Below are 24,431 nucleotides of genomic sequence, written 5' to 3' on the forward strand. Positions count from 1 at the left end.
TCAGCTCTGAGAGAGCAAGAGCAAAGAGAGAGAGAGAGAGAGAGAGAGAGAGATGCGGAAATCTTTCCGTTGAGACACAGCAAGGACAAACTATCGATCTGATCTGCACTCCTGTCAACGCAGACTGTCCACAGCACAGAATCACGCCAACTCTCTCTCTCTCTCTCTGTTCTGCTCTCTTTAACATCACACATACTTTAAAAATTCACATAAAATAACTAAAAGAATTCCATATCAATTTCCATGAAGAATTCTGCTCTGAGAAATACAAGGGTGAATCTCACAAAACCTGTCCAGGAACATGTCCGGGTCAAATTTCATCCAAAAAAATCAAAAGTAAGAATATGGAATTATAATTTGCATTAAAAAATTGGCTTATTTTAGGATCATTAAGACTTTTTACATGACCATTAAGTACTTCCCTGACACTTAGGGCCTAATTGCTTAATGCAAAGAATAATAATATAATTATTATTAGTATTTATATATTTAATTTATGCCAATTTAATAAAAATTATTTTTAATATTTTAAGTTAATAAAAATAAAAATGCATAATATTAATAAAGCTTTGTATTTCAGTATTTTTATGATAATGGGAATATTGATAAAAACAAACATCCAGGTGCATAAATGAGAATCTTTATGTAATTTTTGTCTGAATGCCATGGAAATAAATAAATAAATAGCTAAACAAACAAACAATTTTTTTAACCATCACAGTTCCTCACTGTCTGTGGGTATGACTCAGTCTGGCCTGGCTGATGTGTCTTCTATAGGGTTGAAAATGAACCGTCCCATTTTCTTTTAACCATTAATATTAATTCATTAATAAAGTCTTTGCATTAATGCTAGTATACTAGAGAACTGATGTAAATCATTCGACCTGTTGGCCCTAATGGAAATTCTGTCATACTATATTTGCATATTAGAACACAAAATATGTTTTGGACACTTAAGCCGCACTGGGGCACACATTCTTTGCATAAAAAAAAAAAAATCAAAGTGCTGCAGGATCTCCCCCCACCTAACTTCAATTATGTCATTGTTTTTGCTCAATGTTCTGCAATCAACCGTTGTTTTGGTGGTTTTTAATCAGTTCACACAGGCAGAAGAACCACAGGTGTAATACATGACATTAACTAACAAACAAACCCAACATATCAGTTTTTTCTATACAACATAATACATACCGTTTATCATTTAAAACCCCAAAAATGTTTTATTTTTCTTGAAAATTGTACATCTGCTATCTTTAAAATAAATAAATAAACAAACAAAAACCACTTATGTGGATTATTATTGTTTTTTTAATCAAATGCAATGACATTAGGCATGTTTTCTAATGTCATTGCATGTACTTTTTGAGGAACTGTACTGAACTGTACTTTTTTTTTTGGCAACACATTAGACATCAAGAACAATCTGGCTGTTATGGGATCTTGTGCTTCTTTGAAGTTAAAAAAAAAAAAAAAGTTATTGCTGTAACCTACCAACCCTGAGCATTGAACAGTAAATATTGCACTGAGAGTTGCTCTATCAGCATTTCTGAATGAAAGTCCGAGGAAACCGAGAGAATCCATTCAATAAAAGAGGAAGAAAGCGACCTGTCAGAGGCTTCCCCGAGCAGGGAGGTCTGGAGAGTGTAAAAATGTGGATTCCCAGGTGCCTCAAGAGTGGGACGGTTCAGTTTCATCCCTCCAAGAAGACAGTAGAACAGCCGGGCCAGCCTGACTCAAACCAGCAGATAGTGATTGAGAGTGATGGTTAAATGGATTAGAGAGAGAGGGAGGGTGAGGGAGAGAGAGGGGAGGGAGATTTGCCATGAAGCTTTCTGCCCTTGAACACACAGGGCAAATCTGATCCAGTAAAGTAGACAGCACACGCACTACAAGTCCATATTCTTACTTTTGGATACGTTACTTCACACATACACACGCACCCTGCATCCAGCATCTCCTGGAGAAGTAGGGCACCATCCTCCCCTGACAGACCGACGGAGTGTGCATTAAGAAACTCTCCGGCAGGGAGAGATAAAGATAAAAAACAAACACGGAAGAACCGCATCTTCGCTGCGGGAGGCGATGCCGTTTCCACACGGACCCAAGTCGAGCGCGCGGTGAGTCCATCTCAACTACTTCAGCGACCCGGATGAAACGAGCCTGTCACGGCGTCTCACTTTTGATTTATGTTTGAAACGCCAAAAAGTTGTTTCTGCTCGAGTTCAAACGCAAAATCATCCCTCTTACCGTTAAACGCGAGAGTGTGTTTTATCGCAGTTCCTCATCTTTAGTGACGGGACGCGCGTGCGACACACCCCGTGCGTTTCCGTTCTCTCTGCAGAGGGAAGCCCGATTTCAAACTGTTTTCCGACGCTAAACTACCACAGTTTTCAACTTTAGTCACGGTTTTTGTGACAGTACGGATGTTGGATTACCTCTAGGGTGTGTATGAGGAACATCGATGCTTGTTTGAGATGTTTTACAATGTAGTACGGAGTAGGATGTTCTGTCAGCGAGTGGAACTTGTACGTTTTTACGTGAGGCAGAACGAACATGTAATATTAAACCGTTTTAATTACTTTTCTATACTGTATTAACCTCCAACACTATCAGATTGGTGTTAAATGAAGAATTAAACACATAGGGAATGCTATTTTTATGAAGACTAGTAAATTTGTTAATTTTGAGGTAAAAACTGGTAGTTGTGGTTGCCATGTTGACGATATTACAATCGTTACGGTAAGATTGAATATTATAGTTCGAAACTGCATGTCATTAACTCATATAATGTTACATTTACCAACCTACTTACTACTAAATGTCTTAAAGTTCGTCATAACTGGCCTCTCGACGCCAAAGAAATGCATATATTCACTAAAATACATCTAAAACACCGTCTACTCGACATTAAATGCCCATAAAAGATAACAAAAACTTTTTAAACGAAACCTAAATGTTATGCATTGTGCAGGGAATTCTTAAAAAGGCCATTGCCCCATAAATTATATTGCAGTTCATACTTTTTATTCGAGAAACATTTAAATATCTTACGATAAAAGTGTATGCAATGAAGAGTTGAAAATATGTTTTGTTTACTGTAAAATTACATGCAAATATGATATTTTCTACCTGATCTGATTTAAAAATGTTGTAATGTAATCAGGTTGATTCAGTCTATTTTTGACTTGAATAAAAGCAGATCCTACCATGCAAAGCACATGGTTACTTTACCTGATTTTTACAGGCATGCATTGCATTTGCAACCTTAGATATGGATGTCATCGCTATGCACGTATCTGCACATGAGAGATCATTCCTCACTCCTCCTATTTCCCAATGGAAATGAAATGTGGTTCATTCAGGAAACTATACCATGCAATATTTAACATGCAATCTCTGCATGGTAATATCTGCATGAGATATGTCGCACATCCCTTTTGCTTCTCTTCCTCGAAGTCCTGTCTTATATAATTTCTGTCTGTGAGGTGTGTGCGTGTGTGTGTGTGTGTGCGCATGTACCACGCATGTTCCTCACTCCAGACTCGTGTTGTATGCGAGATCAGCCATCTGTCCGGACTGGTGGCGATTCACAGGATGACATCCAACGTCTGTTTAGGGGGGGTTTGGCAAATTAGACCATCAGCAGAAAGTGGCGCTAGAAAAAAAACAGGCTGACATCAAGAGCTTGTGTACAAAAGAGCAGTGAAGTTAAACATTGAAATGTGTGGTGTTTGCTTTCAGGACCATGGACAGCAGCTGCTAAAGAGTGAAGGATGCGACCAGGCTGACATTTCTGAGCTTGGAAAAGGGGAAACCCACTTCATGTGACCTTCGGGACATAAATATGCTCTGCGGTGACGCAGTCCAGGAGCTGCTATGGATGTAGGTCCAAGTAGAAGCATCAGCACCTTTGACCCAACATATCAGGACAGTGTCCAAACACACAGAAGTAAGACAGAAGTCAATACACAAAACAATAAACTTGCTTTACAAGACTTCCCCTCAACCTCATAACAACAAAACACTTTTATGCACATTTTCTTTTTCTATATATCTGACTTTTTCCTTTTGGAGTAATGACTGTGGCGATGTTATGGGATGTTTTAACCTGACCACCGGTGCTGCTGTTCCATGTTAACACATCCCACCTCTGAACCCACGGTGGTCCCTTTCCCGTTTCTCCGAATCCTCGGAAATCCCCTCATATTCGCACGCCTGCCATGCATGTACGCGCGGGACTCCTCTACCTGCTGGTGCATGTGCTGGCGAGAGCAAGAGGCCAGTACGACCTGTGCAAGTCTCTCGTGAGCACGGACGAAGGCGCCATGTGGGAGCAGTACGCGTGCCAACCCAAAGCCCAGGCCATGAAGGAGTACATGCGCATCCGTGTCGAGCCGCCGGGCGTCACCTGCGGGAACCCGCCGGAGAGATTCTGCACTCTGGTGAGTCCTCTGGAAGAAATTACAACTCTTTTTCAACATTGATAATAATAAAATCAGCATATTAGAATGATTTCTGAAGAATCATGTGACACTGAAGACTGGAGTAATGATGCTGAAAATTCATCTTTGCATCAAACAAAAAAAAATTACATTTTAAAATATATTCAAATAGATAACAGTTATTTGAAATTGTAATAAATATTTAATAATATTACAGTTTTTACTGTATTTTTCATCAAATAAATGCCGCCTTGGTAAGAAGAAGAGACTTAAAAACATTAAAAAATATCACCAACCCAAACATATGAACGCAGGTGTTCTGAGAAATAAAACCACAGGCTCTGTAAAATATATTGAAGTGTTAAAATCAATATTAACCCCAAAAACATATCAAATACCCACTTTGAAAATCCTCCAGATATAGTACACCATCCGGGCAACTTTGGCCTGTTTTTGTCAACATGCTACTGTATGATCGGGGGACATATTAATTCCAATCTTGCATACTATTCAAGACAGACAGTATGTGAAATGGGGAAGTAGGGTGTGATAAAATATATACAGCATGCTAATTCCAGTTTTTCACAACCAGAAGTTTAAAGATTATGTGTCACATTGGTCAGCAGGCTTGACAGAGATGTGTTTCTTCCTGCATGCTTTTTTTCTGCTCATTAGCCTGACAAATACAATTAAGTGATGTAACGTTTCCCAGTAGCTGTAACTCATTTGCCTATAAGCTGGTAAGTGGGAGCTCATCATATTAAAGGAATGGTTCACCAAAAATGAAAATATGCTGACAGTTTACTCACCCACAGGCCATCCAAGATGTAGTTGTGTTTTTGTTTGTTCATGAGAAGAGATTTGTAAAATGTAGCATTTCATTACTTGCTTAGCAGTGGATGCTCTGCAGTGAATGGGTGCCGTCAGAATGAGAGTCCAAACAGCTGATAAAAACATCACAATAATCCACAAGTAATTCACACCACTCCAGTCCATCGGTTAACATTTTGAAAAGCCAAAACTAAGCTGCATGTTTGTAAGAAACAAATCTATCATTAAGATGTTTTTAACTCCAAACCGTTGCTTCTGGCTAAAATGCGAGTCTATGATCCATAATATTGCTTCGTCCAGTGAACTATTCCTTTAAGATTATTGCTTACCAGCTGCACTCGTTCATTTCATTAACCGATGCATTGAGTTTGCATCTTACATCTGTTTTATAAAATAAAACTAATAAAATATAATGATTATTGCACAAACGTGGGCTTGACTAACTAATTATACTAACTTTATAGAATTTACAAAGTGTCAATTAGTACCTGGATGGGACGGACCTCAGGCAGATGTTTCCAGATTGTTCCACGATTAATTTTTTGACCACTAGCCATTGGCCAGTGCAAACTAAGCAGGGCTCGTAGAACGGTGCCAAACTGCACCCATTATGGGGGCGGAGGTCTTGAAGCAGCGTTAATTTGTGCAGGATGTGCCGTGCAGGTCACCGACCGCAGCAGAAAAAATGCAGCTGAGGTCAGCAGGCGTGGAGAGCAGAAGGCCGAGGTGTTGTTTACCCACGTGGATTTGTTGGCAGAGTCAGGCTCACAGGAACAGAGGACCGGGAGGATGTCAAATTTCACTTCACTTATAGCAGGGTCAGCAGGTTATTCTCAAGGGCAAGGAGGTCACGCGGTGCACTACGGGTTTTATTAAGTGAGATTTGTGAGGACAACATACAGAATCAAAAGATATTCCATCAGTCAATGAGTTCTGTTAGTAAAAGAAAGTGTGATTGGTGCTTGCCTGTGCAAGAGTTATGCAGCTGTAAATGTGACCGCACCTTTGGAATGTTGTAGATGGTTGCTAAGGTGTTGCTAGATTGTTTCTTTCTGTCTGGTGCAGGGTTATTATAGTTAACTAAAACTAAAAAAAATGCTTGAAATAGAATGAATTCTCATTATCATTTAGATTAACTTGATGTAACAACTAAAAAATAAATAATAAAGAATTAAATCTACCAGTATATACAGTAGACATTAAAACAATGACAAAAAAACACAACAAAATTACAACAGTTAAAATAAAAACTGAAAATATAAAAGTTTTATTAATTAAATTCATTTATGTTTTTTAATTATTTATTTGTTAAATTAATTGAATTCAAAAATAAAGTAATTTAAAACAGTGTTTTAATGATACTAAAATCATTTATATGTATACATATAGATATGGTTTGGGTCCATCCTTCAAAGTAAGTCTGTGTTATTTTTTCAACTGTTTAATACTTTAGTTTAATGCTTAAACTTGAGTAAGAGCAACAGTAATAGTGATGTTTGACTTTGCAGAAGAGAGAAACAAGCAAAAGGTTGTGCAGGCTGAAGAGAACAAGAGCATAAATAAATACTAGTATCAGGGGAAAAGAGGTAATACAACCCTGATTAAATTATCCAGACACTGCAATGTCGTGCACAAACACACATTAACTTTGTTCACTATGATTGTGCCTTTTCACTATGTTGAAGCTGCTGATGGGACTGATGCAGGATAAAACACATACGGTTATCGGTCTCACATGGGAGCCGGAAATGGACACAGCTCTCACACACTTAACAGTTAATGATCTGTTTAATGTAAGGCTAAAGGAGACCCATTTTCTCTTACTCACTCACTCACTCACTCACACACACACATTTACACAAACACAACTAAAAGGGATGTTTCACCCAAAAATCACAATTCTGTCATGATTTACTTAGACTTGACATGGAATATGGTGTTCAGATTATATGTATGACTATGGAAAAGAACAGTGTGACGTGGACATTCTGCAAAACATTTACAGAATTATCATTTTTATTTTAAGTGCACTATTCCTTTAAATCGTGTTTGCGTAAATGTGTGCGTCAGTTCTGAGTAAGAATTAGAATTTTCAGGGTAACTTTGCATGCCACAATTATGTCATCATTTACTTGCCATAAAACATAAAAGCAGATGGTTTGCAGAATATTCACAGTTCTTTTTCATGGTGGGTACAAATGCTGCCAAGCTTAAAAAATAAGCAAAAAACACGGAAAAAGGTAGTCATGCATAAAATGTGAGTGCCATATTCCAATAGGGAGTGAGTAAAAGATGGAAGAATTGTGATTTTGGGTGAATTACACCTTTAAATTTTGTTTGTATAAATGTGGGTATGTATTAGTCTTGGTTTAAGTAAGAATCAAAGTAACTTTGCAAATCAAAGCACGTCATAATATTCAAACAAATCCATATATGGGTAGTTCACCCAAAAAAAATCACAATTCTGTCTTCATTTACTCATCCTAATGTCTTGCCTGACTTGGAATATGTTGCTCAAATTGTACGTATCACTACTTTTATGGTGCTTTTTGGTCATTTTTTAAAGCTTACCAGTGTTTGTCACTACTTACTTTCAATGCAGATGGATTTGTTTGAATATTGTCACATGCAAAGCTACTCTAAAATACTGATTCTTATTTAAACCAGGACTGGAAAAGCCACTGTAACACACACACACACACACACACACTCACACACACACACACAAACCCTTGAATTGTTGTGCCGGAGCTGGCCGCTAATGGACTGGCCTCTGGAATGTTCCTCAGGTCGTCCCGAGCTCTTTAATATTAATGGGGCCCTTAATGGTCCCGCAAGCAGACATCCACAGTGCGCCCGAACGTTTTCCTTTTACATTCTAGACATGACGAGGTCGGGCAGCCTGGCACAGTCAGCACTTTACAACAGACGGGATCCTCCCTAGCATCTCCTCTTTCAAGAAAATGACAAACGCAGATGTCAGAGAAAAGCGGGGTGGAAACCAAGTACTGTTAACCGGCAGCCAGGTTAAAATTACTGAGAGCGTTAAAAAATTGCAACATCTTTGAAATACAGTTTGCTTTATGAAGACATACAGTAAGTTTCAGTGCTCAGAACTTCCTCGCCAGTCCAAATAGAGCGTCTATTAAAACTAAAAATACAAAAATGTCCACGACTGTCTACATGTACACATTAATGGCCCTTATTGTGTTCAGAAACCAGGCCCACACACCCACAAGAAGGAAGTCTATAAGTATTATTCCTAAAGTATTATTCCTAAACGACATTTGTACAAAAGTGTAATGTAAATATACTTACATATTTAAAAAAATAAAATGTATGTGTGAATATATATATATATATATATATATACACACACACACACACACACACACTGCCGCTCAAAAGTTTGGGATCAGTAAGATTTTTAATATTTTTTTAAAGAAGTCTCTTCTGCTCATCAAGGCTGTATCTATTTGATCAAAAAATCTGATCAAAAATCATAGAAAAAAATGTTATTTTGTGAAATATTATTGCAATTTAAAATAACAGTTTTCAGCTCTATTTAACTTTGTATTCATCAAAGAATCAAAGAAAAAAGTATCACATGTTCCAAAAAACAATATTAAGCAGCACAACAGTTTCAACACTCATAATAAATCAGCATATTAGAATGATTTCTGAAGGATCATGTGACACTGAAGACTGGCGTAATGATGTTGAAAATTCAGCGCTGCGTCACAGAAATAAATGATATTTTAAAGTATATTAAAATAGGAAACCAATATTAGAAAATGCATTAAGATTTCACAATATTACTGTTTTTTCTGTGTGTTAAGTGTGTGTTAAATGCTCTACTTGTCGCTTTGGATAAAAATGTCTGCTAAATGAGACCTAACTGATTATTGGGTTCTGCTGTCTTTTGTCGCGTCATGCTGCTGAAGTCCAGTGTAGAATTATTATTTCCCAATAAAGTTGTTTTGCGCCGAATACTTATCTTATTTTAACATACTTTATCGTATTTTAGTAAAAACAATTGGTATTCTATTTAGAATTTATTATATGAACATAAATGTACTTTGTACATTATGTAGGCTACATAATTTGTTTGCCTTTGAGGGTCACATCACCTGACAGCTGCCCTCCCCCCCAGCTTTTAAAATGGGGGTCATCAGCTGTGTGGATATTGGCAATATCATTAACAATTAAACAACTAACAATTCTTGTTATGAAGATCTTAGTCTATATATGCTGTGTTCTGTTAATGCGTGAACTTCATATTAGCCTGTTTGCAGTGCACTTGCAGTAATCATAATAAGCTTTGTGCTTTGTTACTTTTTAATAAACAAAGTATCAGCTGTAACATTCTGCCAAATTCATAACAAAATTCATAAAATAAATATGGTTTTGGCGCTCTTTAATGGGGCTGGCACAATCGCTTTAACTCCTCAGTTCAAGTGGCAAGTGAACCCATTATATCTTTCTCTACTATAGTATGACATGAACGTGAATTAACATCAAAAGGTAGGTCAGCTAGAAAAATAACTATAAAGAGGAGCATTTTGCTATATTTATGTTATTGCATATTAATATTTTTACTTAACCTGTTGTCTACATGATAAAAAATGCAACAATGCAAGCTAAAGATACAATTCAACACGTCCTATAAAATTGCATGTTACTAAAGAAGAAAAAGCGACTGTATGTGTGAGACATTTGACAACATTTCTATAGGATGCATTGAGGAGGAGCCCAAACTAACACTGTAAAAATTTAGGAAACCCGTTGCCTTAAATTTATTAAGTGAATAAACTTAATGCATAATTAAAGAAATACATTAAGTGAACTTGACAATTCTGAGTTACACTGACAAACAGTTTGAAAATGTGTTGTGTTCTCTTTTTATTTTAAGTTGAACTAACTTAAATTTATTAAATTGCAATTACTTAAAAGTGTATACTCAATGGCCAAGTGATGCTTATGGTCCATGATATTGGTACAGATTCTGTATAATAAACAGTTCTTTGTGACTGTATATTTCAAGTTGGAAAAGACGTTTAGTTCCCACTTTAAGTGAACGTTAGTTCCCAGGTCATCTACAAGATGGATTAAAATGCTGATAAATTCAATAAAAGATGACAGTATGATTGAAATGTCAAAATGTAAAAAAAATAAATAAATAGAATGCGTTTATTCTTTGGCACCAAAAAAAAAAATTGGCACCTAAGTTTTTTTCTTATAGGAACCAATGGCTCCTTACTCGATTTTTTTGTCTGGAGCCCTGCATATACACACACACACTCACACACGTATAACGCCAAACTAAATGCCATCAAGCCAATTCCCAATGAACAAGTGTCCAGCCCTGCATTTTTCCTCTTTATACATCATATCCTGTTTCACTTGGAAATATGTCAGATTACGGAAGCAAAATGAGTTAAACATGTTATTTCATGTGGAATTTAATAGGGATGCACGATATTGGATTTTTGCCAATATCCGATATGCCGATATTTTCAAATCATTTTGGCCGATACCGATATATTTTCTTTTTGTTTGGAAACAACACCAAGTTTCTCCTGTGCAGAAATTATAAGCAAAATATTTTTTAATTTGGTTAGTTTTTAACAAGAACATATTTGTTAGAATTTGTTAGAAGCCACAGCCATATCACCCTGCAGCCCAAGACTGGTTGCCCACTGAAGCTTGACCAGGGTTGAGCCTGGTCAGTACCTGGATGGGAGACCTCCTGGAAAAACTAGGTTGCTGTTGGAAGAGGTGTTGGTGAGGCCAGCAGGGGGTGCTCACCCTGTGGTCTGTGTGGGTTCTAACGCCCCAGACGGGGACGCTATACTGTCAAAAAGCACCATCTTTCGGATGAGACGTTAAACCGAGGTCAGAGTAGGGGTGCAACCCCGGTGTCCTGGCCAAATTCCCTCCACTGGCCTTTATCAGTCATGGCCTCCTAATAATCCCCATCCACTTAATTGACTCTCTCTCCTCTCCACCTGTAGCTGGTGTGTGGTGAGTGCACTGGCGCCGTTGTACTGTGGCTGCCGTCACATCATCCAAGTGGATGCTGCACTCTGGTGGTGGTTGAGGAGAGACCCCCCCCCCACATGTAAAGCGCTTTGGGTGTACAGCTATACACAATAAAGCACTATATAAATGCATCATTCATTCAATTAAATAAACCATAATGAATGTTTTTTGACAGCACATTGAAGCTTTGAAAATAACTATAAATAAACTATATATCAATCGCTGCATTTTTCTCCCCAGAAAGATGCAGTGTTAACCCTAACATTTTATTTTATTTATAAGATTTAACATTTGTAGATGGTATAAAGCAAAAGAGTTGTAAAAATCTTTTAGAGCTCATGATTTGCTTAAAAAAATAAAACATATTACACATTAATGAATAAATCAGTATAATAAAATTATTTAATTTACAAGTAAGTGTCATGTTTGTGATTTTTTTTTTTCATGCAAGCTATAGCTTCTGACCTATAAAATCAAAGCATACTCATCTTATGACATCAATTACTGCTTTATTTAATCAGAAACACAGTCTAAATGTTACTTGTGTAGGCTATTTTACTTTTAATTTAATTAGAAGTAGGCCAACAGCGCCCCCTACAAATTTAAACTCCTTACAGAACGGGCGTTAGGACCCGGGGGAGGCTGTCACTGCTGCCGCTGCACGTGCTATTACTGTTTACTCTATCACACACCGAACGAGTCATTCTGTACGTGCTTTCACCGATTAAATGCAGCGATCCAAAACAGTGAATCTAATCATCATTCAGATGATCACTAGCACACCCTGAGCACGTGAGTAAATGTATTCCTCTTATCGGCAAGACATATCAGCATAATTTTTCATATCAGGCTGATGCCGATATTTACATTTAAAGCCATTATCGTCCAATTCCGATATCAGTCAGATAATATCGTGCATCCCTAGAATTTAATAATCTCTCGCATCTCACAGCAGCTGCTCTTTTTCTAGTCTGTGTGTTACTGCGTGTTTTGTGTCTAATGCTGTGGTTGCATGTGTTTGCATGTGTGTGTGTGCTTGTCCCAGTTTGTGCATGTTTCTGCCCAGGGTCCAAAATTAACACTCACTGAGCTGCATATGTGAGTAAAAATGACCTGTGCAGAGCTACTCCTCAGTTGCCTGGTAAATAAAACTGCAACATAATGCATACTAACATCTGTCAAGACTCTAAACACTTACCACAGTATTAAATATACAAGTGGAAAACATCCTATTTCATCCTAAACATCCCATTCTGTTTAATGCCATGTGGTGACACATACTGTATGTGCAAATTTTCTCACCTTAAGCCACTAAAATTAAAACGTGGAACATGTCTGTTCACGTTTATGTGACAGGGATGCTCATCTGGCTTGTTTTGTAGAGTATATGATGCTGCAAATGAGACAATGGCCTGCACTGTTTGTCACAATAATGCAAGGAAAACTGCAAAATAATTCCTCTGTCATACACTCTTAAAAATATATCTTCTTTATTTGCATCTATGGTTCCATTAAATGTATAATTCACCCAAAAAGGAAAATTTGCTGAAAATGTACTTCCCCTCAGGCCATGCAAGATGTAGATGAGTCTGTTTCTTCATCGCATTTAGAGAAATGTAGCAACCCATCGCTTGCTCACCAATGGATCCTCTGCAGTGAATGGGTGCCGTCAGAATGAGTCCAAACAGCTGATAAAAACATCACAATAATCCTCTCATTCTGACGGCACCCATTCACTGCAGAATATCCATTGGTGAGCAAGTGATGTGATGCTAAAGAAAAAATCTACATCTTGGATGGCCTGAGGGGGAGTACATTTTCAGCCAATGTTCATATTTTGTGAACTATTCCTTTAAGAACATCCACAGAATCTTTCCATTGTACAAAGGGTTTCTTTACAGTGGAAAAAGGTTCTTAAAATTATTAAAATGTTCTTCACACTAAGAAAAAACAAATGGTTCTTGTAAGAAATGCTCACTAAAAGGTTCTTTAGAGAACCCAAAAATGATTCTTCTATGACATCGATGTGAATACACCCCCTTTTGAAAAACATGTTTTTTTAAGAGTGTAGATAAAAATATGTATTGGTAATAAAAATAATGCAGAATACAGTTTCATGGCCAGTAATATTTATCGCTAGCAAATTTTCTCAGTTCACCAACCACTGGCAGATGTGACAAAAGTTTAAATTTGGACCCTGTGGCAAGGTTTGTTTTCAAATGCTTGATTCTTAGTTGGCTCATGTTGTCTGGGAAGAAAAAGTGAGAGAGAGAAAGACAGAAAGACAGAGATCCCTAATGATGGGGGAATCACAGCTTAGTTCAGCGGAAAAAGGGAGCAAACACACACATACAACACACACACACACCTATTAAGCATGTGTTGTTCATGCACACACCTCTCTTAAAGCACACGACCACAGTGCACATGAAACAGTAAGACATGTCAATGTGTGAACACGTGTGTATGAAAGTAAAAAACCCTCGTGCTACACAACAGTGCTCTCTGATTTAGAGGCACAAATGAGCCAGTGCTATAAATAGAAATGAGAGAGAGAGAAGCGGGAAGTGAAGAAGAAAGAGGGGGAGGAAACAGGAAGAAGGGAGAAGAGATATGACAGAAGATAGAAAACAGTGAGACTCTGGTAGAATAGAATACTAACATTATTTTACTGAACATACTGTATACTACCTACTTTTTAAAAATAGAAAGTAAAACAGTAGGAAATATCCCATTTCAAACAGTAGCATGCTTCTTGTGAAAAAGAAGCGTGCTTAATTGCATTCAATGTGCACTTGTAGTGTACTTCAAATCATAAAAGAATATTTAATAAAAACTTTACTTGCAGATAATATATTAATTAAGTGTACTTAAAGAGAACACACTTTCATGCTTGTTTCTGTTTTACACCTTTAAAAAAAAACCTTTGCACTTTGTAATAATGTCAAATTAAAAATCCTTTTTATTAAAAATACATATTTAAAGTACATTTTAAATAAATATTTTTAAAGAATTTTTAGTAATGAAAGAAGTACATTTACTTAGGTGTTGACTAACATACTAAAGCACATGTAAAGTATTTGATATATAATCTACTAAATTATAAGGACAATAGAAGTAATTATGAAATTACATGTAAAGGTATACTTCAGTCCTACAAGTGGGTAAAAATGCACTCTTAATTTCAACTAACTACATTTAATATAATTTTAAAATATATATTGTCATTTAATTGTAAATAACATACAGTTTAGTGTCTGAAAACATTTAGTTTACACTTAAGCATATTTTATTATATTACTTCCATTATAAGCACTCTTTTTAAAAGCATGCAAAAGTGTACTTCTTTCTTTTTTTTTTTTTTTACAAGGGATGTGCTGTTATCAACTATTTTCTCCTGTTAAATAATGTACCAAATCCCTGGAAATTGAAGGTCAAGTTGAGTGCACTGCATGCACTGTTGTATTGTACTGTGCAATTTGGTAAAAGTAGTCATTTGGGTATTATAGTGAACACAGAAAATGTGCTTACTGTGCACAGTATACATACTACATACTGCAGAAAAAGAGCATGCTGATATGACCAGAAACAAAGGGAAAGAATATGGCTTTCACCGAGTGAAAGCAGCTTGAGGTGGACAGAGAAAGAGAATAGACAGCTGGCGGCTAGAGTACTAGTTTAATAGGATGAATCTGTCGTTCTGCGTGTCTCGGCCTGATCTTACTGATGTCAGCGCTCAGCCATAAAGTTTCATGCTACAAACTAAACAAGAAAGCAGAGAAAACACTTTGAAGAGTTCTGGAGGTCTAGAATAAAGGAATGAGATCATTATTAAATGCTTTGCTGGAATACTTGATACAGAAAATACGGAAATGTTTTCTATGTGATGTATTTTCCATAAACCATTTCTGTATTCTTTGTTCTAAATTAACACAGTTTAATAAAATAAGCAGCTGAAGGGGTACTACACTGTAAAAAACTGTAAATAAAACAAAAATTTAGCAGAATTTTTTTAAACAAGAAAATAACATTTCAGTCTTTTTAATTTCAAAATTTCTCACCATTTTTTTGTAATTATTTGTGAAATTTACTTATTTTAGTAGTTTCTACACCAAATTATTTTCACTGTACAGTAATTTTACCATGTGTAGTTACTGTAGCTGCAACACAATGTAATGTCTAAAACCCCTTAACCATGGTAAAATTCACTGCCTTAAGTGAAACATGGTACAAAACACCATGTACAATAAACAAATGTATTAATAATAATCATTATAATTTTCATTCATAGCAAAATTTATGATCAACTTCAGAGTGTAAAATAGCTTTCTCTGCATAATATTAGAAATACAGCAATATCACATATCAAATATTCAGTATGTCATCCCTGAATATCATAATATCTATAACTAAAAAAATGATTGATTACATGTTAGGTTGTATGAGATTACTAGTACTGTTCATCTTAATACCCAGAATAGTTACGTGAAGAACTTATAAAGAAAGTTTCCAAAGCTTTGACCTCAGTTTTTCATTTCGAAAAGATGAATGTGTTTACAAGTGCTTTCCGACGTGCCTGAACTTTTATTAAAGAACAGCCTTTTTAGGTTTTGCCATCTTGTGGATTTTGTCATGAAATGTGGTTGCAGCGGATTTCTCTTTGGCTATATTTACACTTAATCATGACACACACCTGTACTGAAACACCAGGTGAGCGCCACTATTAGCAGTTCTGTTTGCTTCTTCATTCGTTTTATTTAATGTTTGCTATGCTTTTTATTTAAGTTAAATACAAAAATACCAATACTTACAGTCATGGCCAAAAATATCGGCACCCTTGGTAAATATGATCAAAGAAGGCTGTGAAAATTCATCTGCATTGTTAATCCTTTTGATCTTTTATTTACAAAATTCACAAAAATCTAACCTTTCATTGGATAATAAGAATGTAAAATGGGGGAGAAATATCATTATGAAATAAATGTTTTTCTCTAATACACATTGGCCACAATTAACGGCACCCTTTTATTCAATACGTTTTGAAACCTCCATTTCCCAGTTTAACAGCTCTAAATGTTCTCCTATAACGCCTGATGAGCTTGGAGAACACCTGACAAGAGATCAGAGACCATTCCTTCATCCAGAATCACTCCAGACCCTTTAGATTCCCAGCTCCATGTTGGTGCTTCTTCTCTTCAGTTCACTCATTTTCTATAGGGTTCAGGTCAGAGGACTGGAATGGCCAGCAGAAGCTTGGTTTTGTGCTCAGTGACCCATTTTTGTGTTGTTTTTGAGGTTTGTGTTTGGATTATTGTACGGTTGGAAGATCCAGACATGGCCCATTATAAGATTTCTAACAGAGTCAGTCACTTATTGATTTTTTATCTGTTGGTATTTGATAGAATCCATGATGCCATGTGTCTAAACAAGATGTCCAGGACCTCCAGCAGAAATATAGGCCCACAACATCAAAAATACAGCAGTATATTTCATTGTACACATGGAGTACTTTTTATCCCTGTGTTCACCAAACCCATCTCGAGTGTTTGCTGCTAAAAAGCTCATTTTTTAGTTTCATCTGACCATAGAAGCCAGTCCCATTTGAAGTTCCAGTCGTGTCTGATAACTGAATATGCTGGAGTTTGTTTTGGATGAGTGAGGAGAATTTTTCTTGAAACCCTCCTGAACAACATGTGGTGATGTAGGTGCTGTTTGACAATTTTTTTTTTAAGGTTTTCTGACCCTGAGACTCAACTATTTTCTGCAATTCTCCAGCTGTGGTTCTTGGAGAGTCTTTAGCCACTCAAACTCTCCTTCTCGCCGTGCATTAGGACGATATAGACCAGGGGTGCCCTATCCTGCTCCTGGCGATCGTCTGTCCTGCAAAGTTCAGCTCCAACTCTAATCAAACACACCTGAAGCAACTAATTAATGTCTTCAGGATCGTTTGACAATTAAAGGCAGGTGTGTTTGATTAGAGTTGGAGCTGAACTTTGCAGGACAGTTGATTGCCAGGAGCAGGATTGGGCAACCCTGATATAGACACACGTCCTCTTCCAGGCAGTTTCGTAACATTTCATGTTGATTGGAAATTCTTAATTATTGCCCTGATGGTGGAAATGGGAATTTTCACTGCTCTAGCTCTTTTCTTAAAGCCACTTCACTAATTTGTGAAGCTCAATTATCTTTTGCTGCACAACAGAAATATATTCTTTGATTTTTCTCATTGTGATGGATGATTAAGGGAATTTGGGCATTGTTTTCCCTCCTATTTATATTTCTGTGAAACAGGAAACCATGGCTGGATAATTTCATGTTCATAATCACCCTGGAGTGCTCAAAATTGTGAATATGAATGGGAATATACTTCAGAGATATTTTACTCATAAGAATTTCTAGGGGTGCCAATAATTGTGTCCAACGTGTATTTGAGAAAAACATTTATTTCATAATGATATGTCCCCCCATTTTAAATCAAAAGGATTAACAATGCAGATTAATTTTCACAGCCTTCTTTGATCATATTTACCAAGAGTGCCGATATTTTTGGCCATAACTGTATTTAATTTCACATATATATATATATATATATATATATATATGTATATTAGGGATATGCGCTACGACTAATTTGACTTTAAATGGAAGTTTTGTATCCGACTAGTCGACTAGTCTAAAAGCTAGAAACCCCCCAAAAATTGCAAAAAAACAACAACAACTGTGCGTGTATAACAGCCTTGAAATACTTAATCTTTGCATCACACTGTCAAATCCCTCAATGAAATCTGCTAAAAATAGGTCACGATTATGCCGTATGCTTACCTCGCGTTATCATCATTTAATTTTAGGCGGTCGTTAAACAGAAAATAAGGAAGAGCCTACACTCAACATAAACCAGTGTATAGCTTATTTATTCAGATCAGCTGGAGCAATGCAGAAATGGAAAATAGACTGACAGAATTCTTCATTTTCATATAACGTTAGCCAACATATACATATACAAGTCAAAAACAATAGGAAAGTTTATCAAGGAATAGCATTAAAACGGCTTTTAAAAATGTACTTCATGTTGGCTATATTGTCTAAAAACAAAACAATGCTCATTTTACTTACTCAGACCATGTGCATTTGTTCAGTGAATTTAACATGTTAACATGGTCTGGTCGAAAGACGGGACTAGAGGCGATTCTGCACTTAAAAAAACGCTCGGCAGGAACTGAAGTTACAGGCACGCAGAGAGATAACCAAGCAAGCAGACAGTTTCGAAAAGAGCCTGGAAATCCCGCACCACCACCGAAGTGGGTCTTCGAGGAATAGACGGCACGGATGAGATCACGGACCGCAGCGACAGGTTGTAGTGTATGACATGATTGACTGCTGGGTTTGGCTAGCCTCCAAGCTAATGCAAACGTGCCTGTATTGAATATGATTACGCATCGCTCCAGTAGAGTTATTGTAAGCCAATTTGACATTACTCAGTTTACACAAAACTTTTCCGTTACCTTCTAATTCAAAATAATCCCACACCTTGCTGGTTCTTCGCATTGCCATTTCGAGCTCGCTGCAACTGACATGAAGAAAATGCATGCACATAAAATGTAGTTTCCTCCCAGATAGACTTTTAAAAATATTTATATATTTAAATATTTTGATATTTATTTTTTTTCAAAAGTTTTATTTTAGCTTGTTGTTAAAATGTTTTAAATGTAACGTTAAAATTATGGTAATTTTTTTCTCTTGTGTAATCGACTATTGATTTCAGTGTCGACTAGCAGGAGCTGTACCGTTTAGTCGACTAGACCTGCACATCCCTAATATATATATATATATATATATATATATATATATATATATATACACATACATACACACACTGAACAAAATTATAAAAAATTCTAAAATATTGTTCACAAATCTGTCTAAATCTGTGTTAGTGAGCACTTCTCCTTTGCCGAGATAATCCATCCACCTCATAGGTGTGGCATATCAAGATGCTGATTAGACAGCATGATTATTGCACAAGTGTGCCTTAGGCTGGCCACAATAAAAGGCCACTCTAAAATGTGCAGTTTTATCACACAGCACAATGCCACAGATGTCGCAAGTTTTGAGGGAGCGTGCAATTGGCATGCTGACTGCAGGAATGTCCACCAGAGCTGTTTCCCATGAATTGAATATTCATTTCTCTACCATAAGCCGTCTCCAAAGGCGTTTCAGAGAATTTGGCAGTACATCCAACCGGCTTCACAACCGCAGACCACGTGTAACCACACCAGCCCAGGACCTCCACAGCATCTTCACCTCCAAGATTGTCTGAAACCAGCCACCCGGACAGCTGCTGCAACAATCAGTTTGCATAAGCAAAGAATTTCTGCACAAACTGTCAGAAACCATCTCAGGGAAGCTCATCTGTATGCTCGTCATCCTCATCGGGGTCTCGACCTGACTGCAGTTCATCATCGTAACCGACTTGAGTGGGCAAATGCTCACATTCGATGGTGTCTGGCACTTTGGAGAGGTGTTCTCTTCACGGATGAATCCCGGTTTTCACTGTACAGGGCAGAAGGCAGACAGCGTGTATGGCGTCGTGTGGGTGAGCGGTTTGCTGATGTCAGTGTTGTGGATCGAGTGGCCCATGGTGGCGGTGGGGTTATGGTATGGGCAGTCGTATGTTATGGACAACGAACACAGGTGCATTTTATTGATGGCATTTTGAATGCACAGAGATACTGTGACGAGATCCTGAGGCCCATTTTTTTGCCATTCATCCACTACCATCACCTCATGAGGCAAATGGTGGTCACACCAGATACTGACTGGTTTTCGGACCCCCCCAATACAGTAAAACTGCACATTTTAGAGTGGCCTTTTATTGTGGCCAGCCTAAGGCACACCTGTGCAATAATCATGCTGTCTAATCAGCATCTTGATATACCACACCTTTGAGGTGTGACATATCACATCTCGGCAAAGGAGAAATGCTCACTAACACAGTGAGCTGCCTAACTTGGCAACAGTTTAGGAAATCATATTTGTGTTCCCAGATTGCAGGCTGTTCTAAATAGTAAGCAATAAAATAAATCGGCCTTATAAGATGCCTTATTAGTTCACATCCTGCCCCCCTTTCATATTTGTTTGTTAAATATTTTATCTAATTTAATAATTCGATTATGCTTTCAGCCATCAATAAGACTGCAGTACCGTCAACTCCATTTAACACATTTTATCTCCAAAAAGCACCAAAAATACAAAAAAAGTCTGCAGATTCCATCTGGGGCTGCTATGATCCAATTCAGTCAGGATGCTGCCTTAGAAGGAAGCTGCCTGTGTTGACTATAGTCAGCGAGAACAGACCAAGCTTTGGAACAGACGTACATTTCCGAGTGTATTCCTCAGAGTGTTGTATTCTTAGTGATGTTCTCGTAAACCGAATAGAGCTCACATTGTGTTCTCAGTTTCTTAAAGACTGCTATAACTCACTCTCACACACACACACTTACAGTAAGAAGGTCTAAAGGTATATAAATCCACAGAGATGACAAAGAGAGAGACAGATTAACCGATTTTACGATACTGAAGTTGTTCTCTATCTGATTGCATGGGATGCGGATGGCACTAGGTAAAGTTCCAGTTTAACGGTGATGTAATGTCCCAGTTGGTTGGTTTAACAGGCTGCTATATGGACGCTGTGACAGGGATCTAGCTCCATGCTGATTGTTGTCGCAGCGACGGGATTCCAACGTGGATAATTGCTCTAGGAGCTTAGTGATGTGGGCCACCTGCCGGAACAGTTGGCCGTGTATGTGTGTGTGTTTATATGGGGCAGGAGGATGGGATTGTCGGGAAAGCATAGACATACTAGTTTTGCATCTTTGCCACATGCATTATTGGGCCAAGGTCATGGAAAAGACACACATTGTCAAATAATTGAAAAATTCATTGATGAGAAAAGCTGATCCTGTGTTGTAATATTAAAACTGTCTCTTGAAAGTGTCTAGAAACACACATGCATGCATGCACAGATACACGTGTACACATGCAAGCACACTTCCATGCATGCAATCACACGTATGCAAATACATGCACACAAGCACACAAGTACACACACACATACACAGATGCAAATATACACACGCATACATACTGTACATGCAAGTTCATGTATTCAAAAACAATACAGGCATGAAAATGCATGCACACATCCACACAAGCATGCAAACACCCAAACAGACACATATAGATGAAATATACATGCAAGCACACATAAATGCATAAAAGCACACGTATGCACATTTGCAAGCATGTTATTACAACACCCAAGTATACAGATGCAAATATACATATACATGTAAGCATACTGTACAGACACACTGAGGCATGCAAAACAACAATACAAGCAATCAAATGAATACACCTACACACACACACACACACACAATCATCATATCTGAAATGAAAAAAAAAACAACAAAAAAAAACAACAACTTACCTTTACTTGTGTTTAAATTCAAACAACACAGACTAAACCTGATTGGTTCCAGAGCCATTGAACGGCTCTGATTGGTTCGTATGATAATGAGCTCACACCAGAGAGCTTCGTAAATCAAATATGATGTGCGTGCAAATGTCCCTTGAATGTGAATATAAGTCTAAATTTAAACAGTATTATATAGAGCGATCGTGTCTCTTTAGGGCGCTTGGAGGAAACCACGCAATTCATATGGATTACTTTGGCGATGTTTTTTTGCGATTCACTTTTTGAAACGTGAACATCTTTGATGAATCTTTTCATCGGCGGGACATAAATCTCTCAGAATTCATTAAAATATCTCAGCTTTTCTTTCGAAGATGAACGAAAGTCTTAGATGGTTTGGAGCATCTTAAGGGTGAGTGATGGCAGAATTCATATTGTTTTGGGGGAACTATGAAATTAATTAGACAATATAGCGGTATGTTCTTATTTTTACCAGCTTCTGCAAGCGTTTATGGCATCTGGCTTTTGGAACCTCACTGTGACTTCAGGTAAGATTTGTATTTAATTAATGTTATTTGTCTGTACCAGTCGTGTTTTTGACACATGCGTTGGCAGAAATATTTTTTTTAATAATAAAATTAGTCATTATAACATGTACAACATTAACATTCTTTTATTTGCAACATGAAGTGTATTTATTTCTGATTTCCTGAACAATTTGGCTTCATTGTAATGAGGTTAATGATCTTTGAAAAACCATGATTATGAATATACAATTACTTTGTCTTGAGCTGATCAGCCAACTGTGGTAGTGTTGGTTGATTGGTGTTTATATTTGTTCAAGCTTGACAACCTTATCGACTTTATTTTCTAATATATATTTCTCATTACAGATAAGAACAAAGATTAAATTGCAAGAAGGGTTGCTCATAAGAGAGCATACAGTACATCTGAAACTGCTGAGGCTGGGAAGGTTTTTGACTATATTTCCGACCAGGTACATTGTTCTCAGCGTACTGTCATTCTTAAATAGAAAACAAATCATCAATCATCATTTGCCTTTTTTTTTGTGTGTGTGACACATATTAACATTTGTTGTTTTTCAGATCAGCTGCTATAGAAGACAAACTGAAATCTGAGTGCAGAGACAAGCAAAGGAATAGTAAGTATATTTTAATTTTGTATCACCTCTGTTATAGAGATTTTTGAATCAGGCCTAATGGAGGGTGATTCAGTCAATCTTGGAAGAAAAACATTTAGCAATGTGTCCATTCCAGCTGGCTAATTTGTGCTTCCTTTCAGTCATTCATATAAAAATCTGTTATCTAATTTTGTTTCTGTTTTGTTTTTTTCTAAAGCTGCAAGGCACTTGTGCAAAATATTGTATGACAGGACGACTAGGCTGTGCCCATGTTTCCGGAACCTGCGGTGACGCTCAGCTCCATCGGCCCTCCGTCTGAGCATTCGGGTCCACCAGCTCCGTCTCCATCGGTTGGCCCCCAGATGTCGGCAGCCACACCATCTACATCTTGGCTCCTCCCTCACTCGACTCTGCCGTGTTGTCAGCACTGGGATGCCATGTGCCAAACACCATCTAAGCTGCCAGGGCATCATCGTCATCCTCCCATCACCATCCCTTCACCACATCCTGCCATCATCCCTCACCTTTGCCTCTCACCATCCCTACGCCATCTCCTCGTCCACCTCCAAACCCCCTCCGTCCCTCCCTAATTCTGTCGCTTGAACTTTATCATCTTCATCTTTTTTGTGTCTTTTTTTTCTTCAGAAAATTGCATTGTAATTTTTATTTATTCATTGATGTAAAATTCTTTACTTTTCAGTAATAGAGGTATAACTGAAATGTTCTACAAATGGATAAGATAGCTCTGCCACAGCATTTCAGTCTTTTTTCATTTATTATAATGTTTTTTGTATAATGTTTTAAAATGTACTTGAGTATGTTTGTAGTAATACAAATATACTATCAACATACTTGTATTTCAAGTGCATTCTTAATACATGTAATAGTATGTTTTTTGTTTTTCACCAAAGTATATATGCTGCTGTACTTTTTTAATGTACTTTATGAATATTTGTAATGTACATAAAAATATATAATACATTAAAGTTTTCTAGATATCAAAGTGTGTACGTGTGTGTATGTACTGAAAAATATAATACTAATATAATATAATATACTAGTAGTGTAATGCTAATGCATTTCTAATGAGCTGAAATACAATTGAAATACATTGAAACTATGCTTCAATTATACTCTAACTGTAGTTCATGAAGTATTAAAAGTACATTTTAAATGTATTTTAAGAAATACACTTAAATTGCACTAAATATACTTAAAGTGTTTCCAATTTAACACAAATTTCAATATATTAAATATATTACAAATAGGTTAAAAGTGAACTTAAACATATCTTGAAGTACACTTAATATACTTAAAGTTGTTTCAAAATAATACATTTAATATGTACGACGGCGTTTTAGTGCCACGTTAAAAAAAAAAAAAACCAAGATTACGAGATTAAAGTCGTAATATTTCGAGAATAAAGTCGAAATACTACGAGAATAAAGTCGAAATGTTTCGAGAATAAAGTCAAAATATTACGAGAATAAAGTCGAAATGT

General features: G+C 36.9%; 1 protein-coding gene and 1 long non-coding RNA gene across 4 annotated transcripts in view; both read left to right on the plus strand.

The window, feature by feature from the left end:
* The first annotated feature begins 1,724 nt into the window (after window positions 1–1,724).
* ntng2b (netrin g2b) overlaps window positions 1,725–24,431 on the plus strand; it is a 76,635-nt gene continuing 53,928 nt past the window's right edge. The window contains exons 1-2 of one of the 3 annotated variants that reach the window (XM_058759229.1): window positions 1,725–2,442; window positions 3,742–4,442. In XM_058759229.1, coding sequence (XP_058615212.1) covers window positions 4,221–4,442 — 222 coding nt within the window. In that variant the 5' untranslated portion in view covers window positions 1,725–2,442; window positions 3,742–4,220. Of the gene's footprint in view, window positions 2,443–3,741; window positions 4,443–12,007; window positions 12,108–24,431 lie in introns of those variants that run through there. The other 2 variants (XM_058759228.1, XM_058759230.1) reach the window with 2 other exon arrangements.
* LOC131529459 (uncharacterized) lies at window positions 20,302–23,847 on the plus strand. Its single transcript, XR_009268106.1, has 4 exons — window positions 20,302–22,337; window positions 22,683–22,786; window positions 22,896–22,951; window positions 23,148–23,847. It is a non-coding gene; the product is annotated as an uncharacterized LOC131529459 (long non-coding RNA).

Source organism: Onychostoma macrolepis, chromosome 21 (genome assembly GCF_012432095.1).
Source record: "Onychostoma macrolepis isolate SWU-2019 chromosome 21, ASM1243209v1, whole genome shotgun sequence".
NCBI lineage: Eukaryota > Metazoa > Chordata > Actinopteri > Cypriniformes > Cyprinidae > Onychostoma > Onychostoma macrolepis.